Below are 12,446 nucleotides of genomic sequence, written 5' to 3'. Positions count from 1 at the left end.
AACGCCAAGGCCTTACGGGACGCCGGGGGCAGCGAGAAGTTGGTCGGCATCTCCAAAAGCAAAGGAGACAAGTAAGTCAGGCCGTGACCTCCTAATGCATACAACTGGTGTTGGTAGGTACAGGTCTAGGGCTTCCCAAGTGGCACCATGGGTAAGGATCTGCTTGCGAGTGCAGGAGACACAGAAGACAGGGGTTCGGTCCCTAGGTCAGGAAGGTCCCCTGGAGAAGGAAAAGACAACCCACTCCAGTATTGTTGCCTGGGATATCCCAGGGACAGAGAAGCCTGGCAGGCTACAGCCCATGGGGTCACAAAGAGCTGGACGTGACTGAGCGTGCACGCACACACACACACAGACACAGTTCCAAGTGTGCCCGATGACCCTTGGTTTTGGGTAACACTGCTGAGTGTCACTGGAAAGCATTGGTGTCTGATCATCAAGAGATAGAAGACAGCAGATGGTTTCCAGTCTTCCCACCCCACAGGAAAGCTGGTCTTACTAGGAACTTTGATTTGACAAATAACTCATGACTTGGTGACTCCTGGGATATTGCTAAGGTAGGCTTGACAATCCAGCATCCAATCTAGTGACCTGCATGTGGGCTTCCCTCATAGCTCAGTTGGTAAAGAATCTGCCTGCAAGGCAGGAGACCCCGGTTCAATTCCTGGATCAGGAAGATCCACTGGAGAAGGGATAGCTACCCACTCCAGTATTCTTGGACTTCCCTTGTGGCTCAGCTGGTAAAGAATCCGCCCACAGTGTGGGAGACCTGTTTCAATCTCTGGGTTGGTAAGATCCCCTGGAAAAGGGAAAGGCTACCTACTCTAGTATTCAGGCCTGGAGAATTCTATGATCTGTATAGTTCTTGGGGTCACAAAGAGTCAGACAGGACTGAGCGACTTTCACTTTTCATATGCAAGAAACCAACAGATTCCTGAAGGCATTTTGTGGTGGTTGTTCCAGTGTGGCTCCAAATCCAAGTGTTGATGATGGATCCACATCCTTTGTTCTGTGCCTCTTCAGTTCTGCATAGCAAGGCATGCAGAGAGGATGGGAGAGAAAACAGCGACAGAGTCAGAAAAAACTTAGTGTTTAACTACCACCTTCCCTCACCAACTGTGTGTTTGGGACAAAGTATGTCATTTAACAAGTCATCATGCTCATACTTTCCAATCTAAAGACAGCAGGAGGGACTGTCATGAAAGACTTCCTGGAAGAAGTAATAATCATGTCTTAAATACTGAGTAGGATTTTCCCAGGGATGGAAGAAGTGAGGAAGGAGGGCTTTTATGCCACTGGATTAAAGAGAGAGGGGTTATGTCAAAGGAATGCTACCACCACAAATGGTAAGTTCCCAGTTGGATTTAAGAACCAGTGATATTTTACTGTATGTAACTTAAACATATTTTCACCAGCCACAGGGTTGGTATATCCATGAGCTGTCAATTTTACAAAAACATTCACTAATCTTAATTAAATTTCGACTTCTGGAAGTCCCTCAATGTAATCAAATAAGATTAACAGGGTAAACCTTTTGTTATCAAGGGTCTACTTCTTGACTTCATTCCCTTTACATCTAAACGCCAAATAAGTTTTCTTTTGTTATTAAAGGCTTTAAAGGATGCACTTCAAGGCTTTTGGATATTCTCTCATTTCATTTAATTCGAGATACTATCATTGTGCAATAAAAGAGAAGTTTCAGGGGTTCTGTTTAAGCGCCCTGAGACCTCCACATAGGTTCAATCAACAGTTCAGTATTAGGATTTGAACTTTTCCATATCAAATATAGAGAAAGCCCACTGGACTTGTGGAATAATTGCACAGTACAGATGGTTGACTTGAATTGTACCCTATAATGTTATACTTGCAGTAAAACGCTCTTCTCCGTTGACAGGAACCACGTGGTTCTCTTGTTTATTTATTTTTTAGGACTGGGTGGAGGGGAGGTCTTTCCCTGAGGCTTTCTGTGGGCTGAGCCTTCAGGGCTTACCCTGGGGCCAGCAGCAAGGTCAGGGAAAGTACCACAGGCTTTGATTTTGTTTATTTATTTATTTCTGCCTGTGCGGTCTTTGTTGCCGCACTGGGGCTTTCCTCTAGTTGCAGCGGGCAGGGCTACTCCCTAGTTGCGGTGCCTGGGCTTCTCACTACAGCGGCTTCTCTTGTTGTGGACTCCAGGGCCCGCAGGCTTCGGTAGTTAAAGCTCCCAGGCTCTGACTCACAGGCTCAGTTTTTGTGGTACACAGGCTTAGTTGTTCCAGGGTACGTGGGATCTTCCCAAATCAGGGATCAAACCCGTGTCTCCTGTAGTGGGAGGTGGATTCTTTCCCACTGAGCCACCAGGGAAGCCTCAGTTTTCTTTTTCACATGGCTTCAGTGGTTGTTATTGTTCAGTGACTCAGTCGTGTCTGATTCTTTGTGACCCCATGGACTGCAGCATTCCAGGCTTTCCTGTCCTTCACTTAGCTTCGCATAGCTTTAGCGGACCTTGGAAATCTCTAATTGAAATGCGTACCTGTTTTGGGCATTAGAAACGTATTATGTTGATGCTTTTCTTAAACAAATGCACATGCATACACAATAAAACCACAGTCCACTCTGATATAATTGTCTATGTTCATGAGACATTCAGAGAAGAAAGTATTGTCCCTGAATCTTAGAACTGTAGAGCTTTGGGAGGTTGTTATATGAATTCCTTCCATCTGTGTGAGCATCCCTATTGGGCCTTAAAGAGAAAAAACTGCTTTTATCAGTCCTATGGTCAAAGAAAATTATTTGATAAAACTAATTAAAAACTCATTTTGAAGAAACTATCCATGAAGTCATATATATCGACATTGCCATTCCAGAAAAGAATCCTCTTAGGTCTATTCCATCTGGATTGTTGCTAACGGGAGGTTCCTTTTACTACAAATAATCTCAAATATATGCTTTAAATTGGCGGAAAATTTCTTCATGGAATAGATACTCATTTCATATCATTGTTTCCTTACCTTTCCCTCAATGTTTAGCAGTCCTGATTTATGAATTTAATAAGAAGTGTTGAATCCACTTGTGTCAAGCATTTCCCATTTAGAATTCTCCTGCTTGGTCTCATCCATTCTGTTCTGTGGTTTACCTCCTTTAGACAGTGACTAATTTGGGGGTCAAAGCAAGGTTTTTATAACTGGCCATATCCTCATCTCCCACCTGCACTTCAGTTGGATTTTCACTTCTCACTGCTCTTAAAATGCATCCAGAAGAATTACATTGTGTCTTAGCACTAAACTCACCATTTGTCACTCAATTCTATCATGACAGCACATCTGAGATTCCCATGGCCTTCTAGAAGTGTTTTAATGAAATAAAAATACTTTATTGAAATTTTTTGGACTTGAAGATGATTTAATAATTGGAAAAGGGAGGAATATCAGTTTGCTCTAGTTAATTCCTAAAATGCTTGCAGACTTGCCCTCCTCCCAAAACTACTCAAACTTTTGTGATCACATGAGAAAACAAGATGAACAAACATGTATAGCTATGATTCTCCCCTTTATGTATGTATAGGTTTTATTTCTAAATATGCACAAGCTTAAATATGCCATGATTTAGATGAGTCAGACTGCAAGTGCTGATCAAGGTGTGCTTGAACTGTATAACTCATTGCATCTTGCCAATACACTGGAACAATTATTCTGGAATCCTGCAGCTGGAATGCCTGTGCTGAAAACCTGCAATGAAATTGCACCAAGATTCTCAGCCACCCCTAATTTGACAAGTCTAGCGAAGATCAAACATGGTGTAATTGTTAATGACTCTTATAGGAATCTTATACTTACCAGTTTTGAAGTCTTGATAACTTGTATTATTCCTTTCACATCATTTTAAACACACAGCATGGACATTCTGTCATATCCATCTGTTTCAAAAGTACATTTGTGTTTTTTTCAGATTTTAACAGTCATGTAGGAAATAGTGTTGAATGTGTCACTGTATTTTGTCATAAGACAGAAAAGCCATTAACGGTCTCAGCTGTTACTTGTCAGTAAGGAACTGTGTTTGTGGCTGAGGTTATAATCACTTGTCACATTAGAAGCACTCAGTTGTTCAAGTCCTTCAATCAACAGTTATAGGCTTTCAAGTCGCCATTGTATCAGACTGGTGTAGTGGATGAATCAAAATTAACTAAAAAGAAAGCAGTATTTCTTTGACCTTCATCAGTTTTTATAACACTGTAGTATACTGGCATGTTAATAGAGAGGTTAAAAGCTGCAATTCATTCCACATTCTCAGTGTGTATTTTGAAACTAAGCAAGAAGTAGGAAAAAATTATAGCATCAGAGGACTTTTTGCATACTAAAATTTTCAACTGTATTATCACCACCTGACTATTATGTTCCTCTAGAGTTGCTTGACTTCTGTCATAGATACATATCTAGCTAGCAGTGATAAAATCCAGCAAAACATAGCATTTAATCTTTGCTCAGCATTGATTATATAAGAATAGTATGTGAGGATCATCAGAATTGCAGAGCTTCTCCCCAGGGAGCCTACATCAACTTCCCAGCACCAGGAAGACCAGCCCCCCGCTGGGAGAGCTGCAGGGCTGTAGGAAACATGGACTCTGCTCTTAAGGGTCTCACACACACTCTCATCCCAAGACTGAGCACTGAAGCAGTAGTTTGAAAAGAGCCTGGATCAGAGCACTTACTGATCTTAGAGGGCGTCTCAGAGAGGCAGGAGGCAGCTGAGACTCCCTCTGGGAACAGAGATGCTTGCAGCAGCCACTTTGGGAAGCTAGTTCTACCGTGCAGACACTGGTGCTAGCGAGTGCCATCTTGGAGTCCTCCTTCTAGCTCATTAGCACCAGGGGCTTACTTGCCCATTAGCCAGTCAGCCTGACTCCTGGTTCTCCTTAAGTTGACAAGCTAGCTGTGCCCAGACCAGTAGCGTCCATACAGGGCCTGGCAGCCAAGCAGACCACAGTGCAGTCACCTACCAGCGCACGCATAGCAGTTGCCACCCCCCCACACAAAAAGAAGGGCTCACATGGCCCACAGGGAGGCCCCCCTAGAGCACACAGCTGTGGTGACCGCAGGAGAGTGCACTGCCAGGCCTCACAGGATATCTACATAAGGCTGCTCCTCCAAGATCAGGAAGTATAACTTCAGACCTGCTTCATACATAGAAATAAAAACAGAGAGTACAGCAAAACGAAGTGACAGAGGAATATATTCCAAATAAGGGAACAAGATAAAACCTCAGAAGAACTGAGGGAAGTAGAAATAATCTACCCAATAAAGAGTTGAAGGTCATAATCATAAAGATGCTCAGGATAATGAACACAGTAACAGGTTTAACAAAGAGTTAGAAAATATAAGGAAGAATCAAACAGAATTGAAGGGTACAGCTGTTGTTGTTCCGTTGCCCAGTTCTTTCTGGCTCTTTGTGACTCCATGGACTCCAGCACACCAGGCGTCCCTGTCCTTGACTGTCTCCCAGACTCATGTCCATTGAGTCGGTGATTCCATCCAACCATCTCATCCTCTGTCGTCCCCTTCTCCTCCCACCTTCAATCTTTCCCAGCATCAGGGCCTTTTCCAGTAAGTTGGCTCTTCACATCAGGTGGCCAAAGTATTGGAGCTTCAGCTTCAACATCAGTCCTTCCAGTGAATATTCAGGACTGATTTCCTTTAAGATTGATGGGTTGGATCTCCTTGAAGTTCAAGGGGCTCTCAAGAGTCTTCTCCAACACCACAGTTCAAAAGCATCAATTGTTCAGCTCTCAGCCTTCTTTATAGTCCAGCTCTCAGATCTGTACATGACTCCTGGAAAAACTGTAACTTTGAGTATACTTGTATAACTTTGAGTATTTTTGTATAACTGAATTTTTTTTAATACACTAGAAATAATGAGTAGTATATTAGATGATATAGAAGAACGGAACAGCAAACTTGAAGACAGTAGTGGAAATCAACGAAGTTAAACAAATAAAATATTTTTAAGTGAGTATGGTTTAAGATACCTTTAGGACAACATCAAGCATACTAATACTGGCATTGTAGGGGTCCACAAGGAAAAGAGAAAGAAAGGGGCAGAGAATTTATTTGAAGGAATAATATTAATAGCTGAAAACTTCTCCAACCTGGGAAAGAAAACAGACATCCAGGTCCAAGAAGTACAGTGAGTCCCAAACAAGATGAACCCAAAGAAGTCCTCACCAAGACACACTGTAATTAAGATGGCAAAAATTAGAGATAAAGACAGAATTTTAAAAGCAGCAAGAGAAAAGCAAATAAGTATGCACAGGGGAACTCCAATAAGTCTCTCAGCTGATATTGCAGACCAGAAGAGAGGGGCAAAAATAAGCAAAGGGAACCTAATTAAACTTAAAATCTTTTGCACAGCAAAGGAAACCATCAACAAAGTGAAAAGACAGCCTACTGAATGGGAAAAAAAACTCACAAATGATATAACCAACAAGGGGTTAATATCTAAAATATATATATGTAATATTATTTATATATATATATATATATCATACAACTCAATAAACAACCCAATTAAAATTAGGCAGAAGACTGAAAAGACATTTTTCTCCCCAAAGAAGACTTACAGATGACCAACAGGCACATGAAAAGATGCTCAATGTCACTGATCATCAGGGAAATGCAAGTCAAAACCACAATGAGATGTCACCTCACAGCTATCAGAATGGCTATTAAAAAGGACAAAAATAACCAGTGTTGGCAAAGATGTGAAGAAAAGGGGACTCTTGTACACTGTTGGTGGGGATATGAATTGGTACAGCCACTATAGAAAACAGTATAGAGGGTCCTCAAAAAATTAAAAATTGAACCACCATATGGTCCAGCAATTCCAGTTCTGTATAGTTTTCTAAAGAAAAAAAACACTAATTGGAAAAAGTATATGAACTTCAGTGTTTATTGCAGCATTATTTACTACAATTTCCTTCTCCAGGGGATCTTCCCAACCCAGGGCTTAAACCCGGGTCTCCCACATTGCAGGTGGACACTTTACCGTCTGAACCACCAGGGGAGCATATTTATTACAATATGTATGTATATATTGTATATATAAACATAGTAAATATATTATTTACTACAATATGTATCAAATCAGATCAGTCGCTCAGTCGTGTCCGACTCTTTGCGACCCCATGAATCGCAGCACACCAGGCCTCCCTATCCATCACCAACTCCCGGAGTTCACCCAGACTCACGTCCAACAAGTCAGTGATGCCATCCAGCCATTTCATCCTCTGTCGTCCCCTTCTCCTCTTGCCCCCAATCCCTCCCAGCATCAGAGTCTTTTCCAATGAGTCAACTCTTTGCATGAGGTGGCCAAAGTACTGGAGTTTCAGCTTTAGCATCATTCCTTCCAAAGAAATCCCAGGGCTGATCTCCTTCCGAATGGACTGGTTGGATCTCCTTGCAGTCCAAGGGACTCTCAAGAGTCTTCTCCAACACCACAGTTCAAAAGCATCAATTCTTCGGCACTCAGTTTTCTTCACAGTCCAACTCTCACATCCATACATGACCACTGGAAAAACCATAGCCTTGACTAGACAAACCTTTGTTGGCAAAGTAATGTCTCTGCTTTTGAATATGCTATCTATGTTGATCATAACTTTCCTTCCAAGGAGTAAGCGTCTTTTAATTTCATGGCTGCAGTCACCATCTGCAGTGATTTTGGAGCCCCAGAAAATAAAGTCTGACACTGTTTCCACTGTTTCCCCATCTATTTCCCAAGACGTGATGGGACCGGATGCCATGATCTTCATTTTCTGAATGTTGAGCTTTAAGCCAACTTTTTAACTCTCCACTTTCAGTTTCATCAAGAGGCTTTTTAGTTCCTCTTCATTTTCTGCCATAAGGGTGGTGTCATCTGCATATCTGAGATTATTGATATTTCTCCCAGCAATCTTGATTCCAGCTTGTGTTTCCTCCAGTCCAGCGTTTCTCATGATGTACTCTGCATATAAGTTAAATAAGCAGGGTGACAATATACAGCCCTGACGTACTCCTTTTCCTATTTGGAACCAGTCTGTTTTTCCATGTCCAGTTCTAACTGTTGCTTCCTGACCTGCATACAAATTTCTCAAGAGGCAGATCAGGTGGTCTGGTATTTCCATCTCTTTCAGAATTTTCCACAGTTTATTGTGATCCACACAGTCAAAGGCTGTGTGTGTATATATACACACACACACACACAAGAGAATATTACTTGGCCATAAAAAATAATAAAATATTGTCATTTTCAACATTATAGATGGACCTAGAGGATATTATGCTAAGTGAAATAAGTTAGAGAAATACAAATACCATATGATTTCACTTGCATGTGAAATCTGAAAAACAAAACGGAAGAACAAACATAACCAAATAGGAACAGACCCAAAGATATAGAGAACAAACAGGTAGCTGCCAGAGGAGAGAGGGATGGGGCAATGAGTGAAATGGGTGAGGGAGATTAAAGGTACAGAATTTCAGTGGTAAAATAAATGAACCATAGGCATGAAATACACAGCAGGGGGGATATAGTCAATAATATTGTAATAACTTTGTGTAGTGCCAGATGGTAAATAGAATTACCATAGTGGTTATTTTGCAATGCATATAGCTATCAGACCACCAGGAACTAACAGAGTGTTGTAGGTCAATTATAATTCAATTGTTTAAAAAAGAATAAAGTGTACCTGTATCTATATCCATGAAAAGATCTAGAATTCTCTGTCAAAAAAATTCAATATATTTAGAGCATGATACTAGCATAAATGTGAAATCATTTAGCAACTGTCCCTTTTAGGTAAAGAAAATATGTATTTCACTTAAATATATAGTTCATCTCATGGAGAAAAATTTTTTTAAATTTACAAGAGTACTATATTTTTTCTTTTAAAAGTATGCAATATTAACTAAGAGGTTTTCAAACACAAGGTTGAATTCCAAGTCAGCAGTAATGAGTAAGAGATAGTGTTCCAGTTTCCAGTAAGTAAATGGATGAAGAAACCTTAAACATAGTTGTTCTACATTGCACACTTGAAGACCCAGGAAAATAGCAGACATTTAATTGATCTTGTATTAAGGTCCTATCATTTCATTGCAAAATTCAGGTCCTTGCTTCCTAGGTGGCACTAGTGGTAAAGAACCTGCCTGCCAATGAAGGTAGACATAAGAGACGTGGGTTTGATCACTGGGTCAGGAAGATCCCCTGGAAGAGGGCACGGCAACCCACTCCAGTATTCTTGCCTGGAGAAGGCTGACAGTCTATAGTCCATAGGGTCACAAAGAGTTGGACAACTGAATTGACTTAGCACACACACATCCATTTACTCTGGCTCTCAAGTCCAACCTCAACTTGATCCCATCTCACCATCTGCTCGCTTTCCATTTTAAAGACTATTTTATGTTAAAAGCAGTTTTGATCTCAATTCACATGTTCTCTTTGGGGAATCTGTGGGCCATTGCACCAGGAGTCAGCTTCAGGGGTGGACTTCACACTGGTGTCCTCATGTGTGATTACGACCTGCCCAACTCCAGGAGTCCCTGCATAAACCAAGGGTCAGCCAGCTATGATCCAAATCCCACCGTCCACCCTTTCTTGTAAATAACACTTGACTGGAACACAGCCACTTCTGTTCATTTATGTATTATTTATGACTCCTCTCTTCCTGCAATAGCAGAGTTGAGTAGCTGCAACCAAGACCACATGGCCCACAAATCAAAGGATATTTGATAGCTGACCCTTTATAGCAAAAGTGTGCCAGCCCTTGAGATCAGACACAATGCCACGTCAGCCACTCAGGTCATGAGGCGGATTGTGGACTCCACCCATTGGAGCAAAGAATCCGCAGGTAGTTAGCAGGGCCCTCAGCACTCATCCAACTGATTTCCAAGAATCAGATTGAATTGAATCAACACAGATGTCTCGACCTAGAGTCTGATCTGAGATGCAGGTTGACACCGAACCATTATTTAGCGATAGATTCATAAGGATTTCAAAGCCATGACTCAAAAAAAAAAAAAAAAATGGTAAGAACCGCTAGTCCAAAGGTTTACATGACCTTAGTTTCTCACTCTGTTCTGGAGGACAGAACGTGAATTGTATGAAGGGCTTTGTTTATAGATTCTTTTATCCGTGCTTATTCCACCACACAAACGCAAGAGAGCCCGTGTGCCCATGAGTGCACAGGTCATCTCCATGCCAATCGCCTATGCTTGGCTTCCTTAGCAAAAGGAAAGCAGTTCCCTGTACCCCTCAGGCAGAAGAGCAAATGCTATACAAGCTCTTACGCTTCAGCTGAGAAAATGAGTATCTTTTTCTCCTTACTCCTTGCTTGCACTCAGTCATGACCAACTCTTTTGCGACCCTTTCTACTGCCTGTCAGGCTCCTCTGTCCATGGGATTTCCCAGGCAAGAATACTGGAGTGGGTTATCATTTCCTCCCCCAGGGGAATCTTCCTAACCCAGGGATCAAACCCAAGTCTCCTGTGTCTCCTTTTTGTATGCATTGTATGCAGATTCTTTACCCACTGAGCCATCTACACAGGTTAGACAACACAGCTATTAAAACCCCTTAATCTTGCCTTTCCTGGTCAAGATTCTTTCTGTTCCATTTCCTAGTCCAGCACTGAACCTGCATTCTGACTCAGTGCACTGCTCTTGGGTTTGCATTGTGAAAATTCTTTGCCAAATTACAATACCTTCCTCCCCCCACCCCTATCCTGCCCCCTGCCATGGGTGTCGGGGGGAGAATGAGGTTGGACACTGGTGACCTGCATCCTTTGCACTGTCCAGACTGGAGAAAGAAAAGGGTCAGAAAAGCCATGAGGCTTTTATTGTCTTTATTCTTGCTGTTTCCTGCCAAGTCGTTTGAAGCCCATCTGTCCTCCTCACCACTTGTGTGTCCTGTCTTTTCTTTATCAGACACTCTCCGAAGGTGGTCAAGGCGGCATCTCAGGTCCTCAACAGCATGTGGCAGTACCGAGATCTGAGGAGTCTCTACAAAAAGGTAAGGTTTGCTTTACTTTCTTGGCTCGGGAGCTGCACACAGACCCTGAGCCTAAAGACCATATTTGGTCATAACAAGATGTGTCACAGATTCAAAGGAACCTTGTCTGAGAGTTTGAGCAAGTGAAACACAAGTGAAACAAGAAAATCAGTAAAGAAGCAAAAAAAAGGGTCGCTAAGTGTCCCCTGAATACATCCTAAGATCCATCAACTTTCTGGATTGGACAGACCTATAACCGTGGAGTCTTGCCTTCAAGACAAATAAGTTTGTGTCTGAGCTTCTACATTGTACAGAGACTAAAAAGCAATGAACTGAGGGATTTTGCACACACTCTCACACAGAAGCGTCAATAAGTGCCAATAAATAACTGAAGTCATTGTGGAGAGGAGACAGAAAAAAAAGGTAAAAGGCAGTTCAGGAGACTGAGAAGTCTTGCAACCTAGGAATACTGAGTAGAGACCTGAGTTCCGCCTCCAAGACACCGACCGGTTCACACGCAGGTGAAGGGCTGATAATCCTAATGACGGTCGTAGATCGTAGGAAGAGGCTGGGCGTTTGCTCACAAGACTCCCCGGAGGCAGGCAGAAATTTATGTCATACATTTCAAAGGGGACTTCCTCCCCAAAATAGTTTAGAAACATAACCTGAAGTAAAAAGGTCACATCTGGAAATTTTGATTATATGATTCTTGCCCACACGTTCGTAAACAAAGGATGCGCAACTTTTCTTTTTTGGTTTGGAGCAAAGAGTTCTGTTAACAGTGTCCCCCAGAAGGTACTGTTTGTTGTTACCACACAGCATATGTGAGTTGTTTCAATGATCAGAGTTCTCAGGATAGATTGGAGTTAACAAATGGAGCAGAGAACATCACTGATAGGCACGGAGAATAGCGTAGACATTGGTCTCCATAGGGATCTGGAAAGCGTGAACAGGGCTTCATCATCAACTTCCCAGAGCACCTCCTCGCCTCCCCTGGCAGCCTACATGGATGAGGGAGCCAAGAATCACTGCCACCTTGGTCCCCAGCATCCCAGTCTTGGAATGGGAGGTGGGGCCACAGCAAGAGGCTCAGAGGGGTAAGAGAGGGTGAGATCCATCTTGCCAGAGGGAAAATTGATCTTTTTCTAAGCCTGTGGGAGAAAGTTAAATATTTAATAACTGACTCTACTAAGTTAGAGTATATTTCTAGATTTCTCCAAGGTCTTCCTATTTCCTGTAAGCCTTGCTTTGTACTTCAATTTAAAGTTTAGCCCATATATTTCAGAAATCTCTTTCAAGATTTTTCTGTTCCTTAAGAGGAAGTATGTTTAGGCTGAAATATTGCAGAAGTGTTCTGGATTAATTATATCCTTTCCTAAATATCTTGCTATTTGTCTAAAGTGTTTTGAGTTCCATTCTGCCTGTTTTACTTGAAATGCACATCCCTTGGTTCCTT

General features: G+C 42.0%; 1 protein-coding gene across 2 annotated transcripts in view; it reads left to right on the top strand.

The window, feature by feature from the left end:
* CTNND2 (catenin (cadherin-associated protein), delta 2) overlaps positions 1-12,446 on the top strand; it is a 914,052-nt gene that overhangs the window by 861,929 nt on the left and 39,677 nt on the right. For both annotated transcript variants that reach the window (XM_010833758.1, XM_010833759.1), the window contains 2 exons: positions 1-71; positions 10,927-11,011. The exon at positions 1-71 is cut by the window's left edge and continues 24 nt beyond it. In XM_010833758.1, the coding sequence (XP_010832060.1) occupies positions 1-71; positions 10,927-11,011 (156 nt within the window). The remainder of the gene's footprint in view (positions 72-10,926; positions 11,012-12,446) is intronic.

This window comes from Bison bison, unplaced genomic scaffold (genome assembly GCF_000754665.1).
Source record: "Bison bison bison isolate TAMUID 2011002044 unplaced genomic scaffold, Bison_UMD1.0 scf7180017863887, whole genome shotgun sequence".
Lineage (NCBI taxonomy): Eukaryota > Metazoa > Chordata > Mammalia > Artiodactyla > Bovidae > Bison > Bison bison.
The sequence above is the reverse complement of the archived record's forward strand: the minus strand, read 5'-3'. Positions and strand labels throughout refer to the sequence as shown.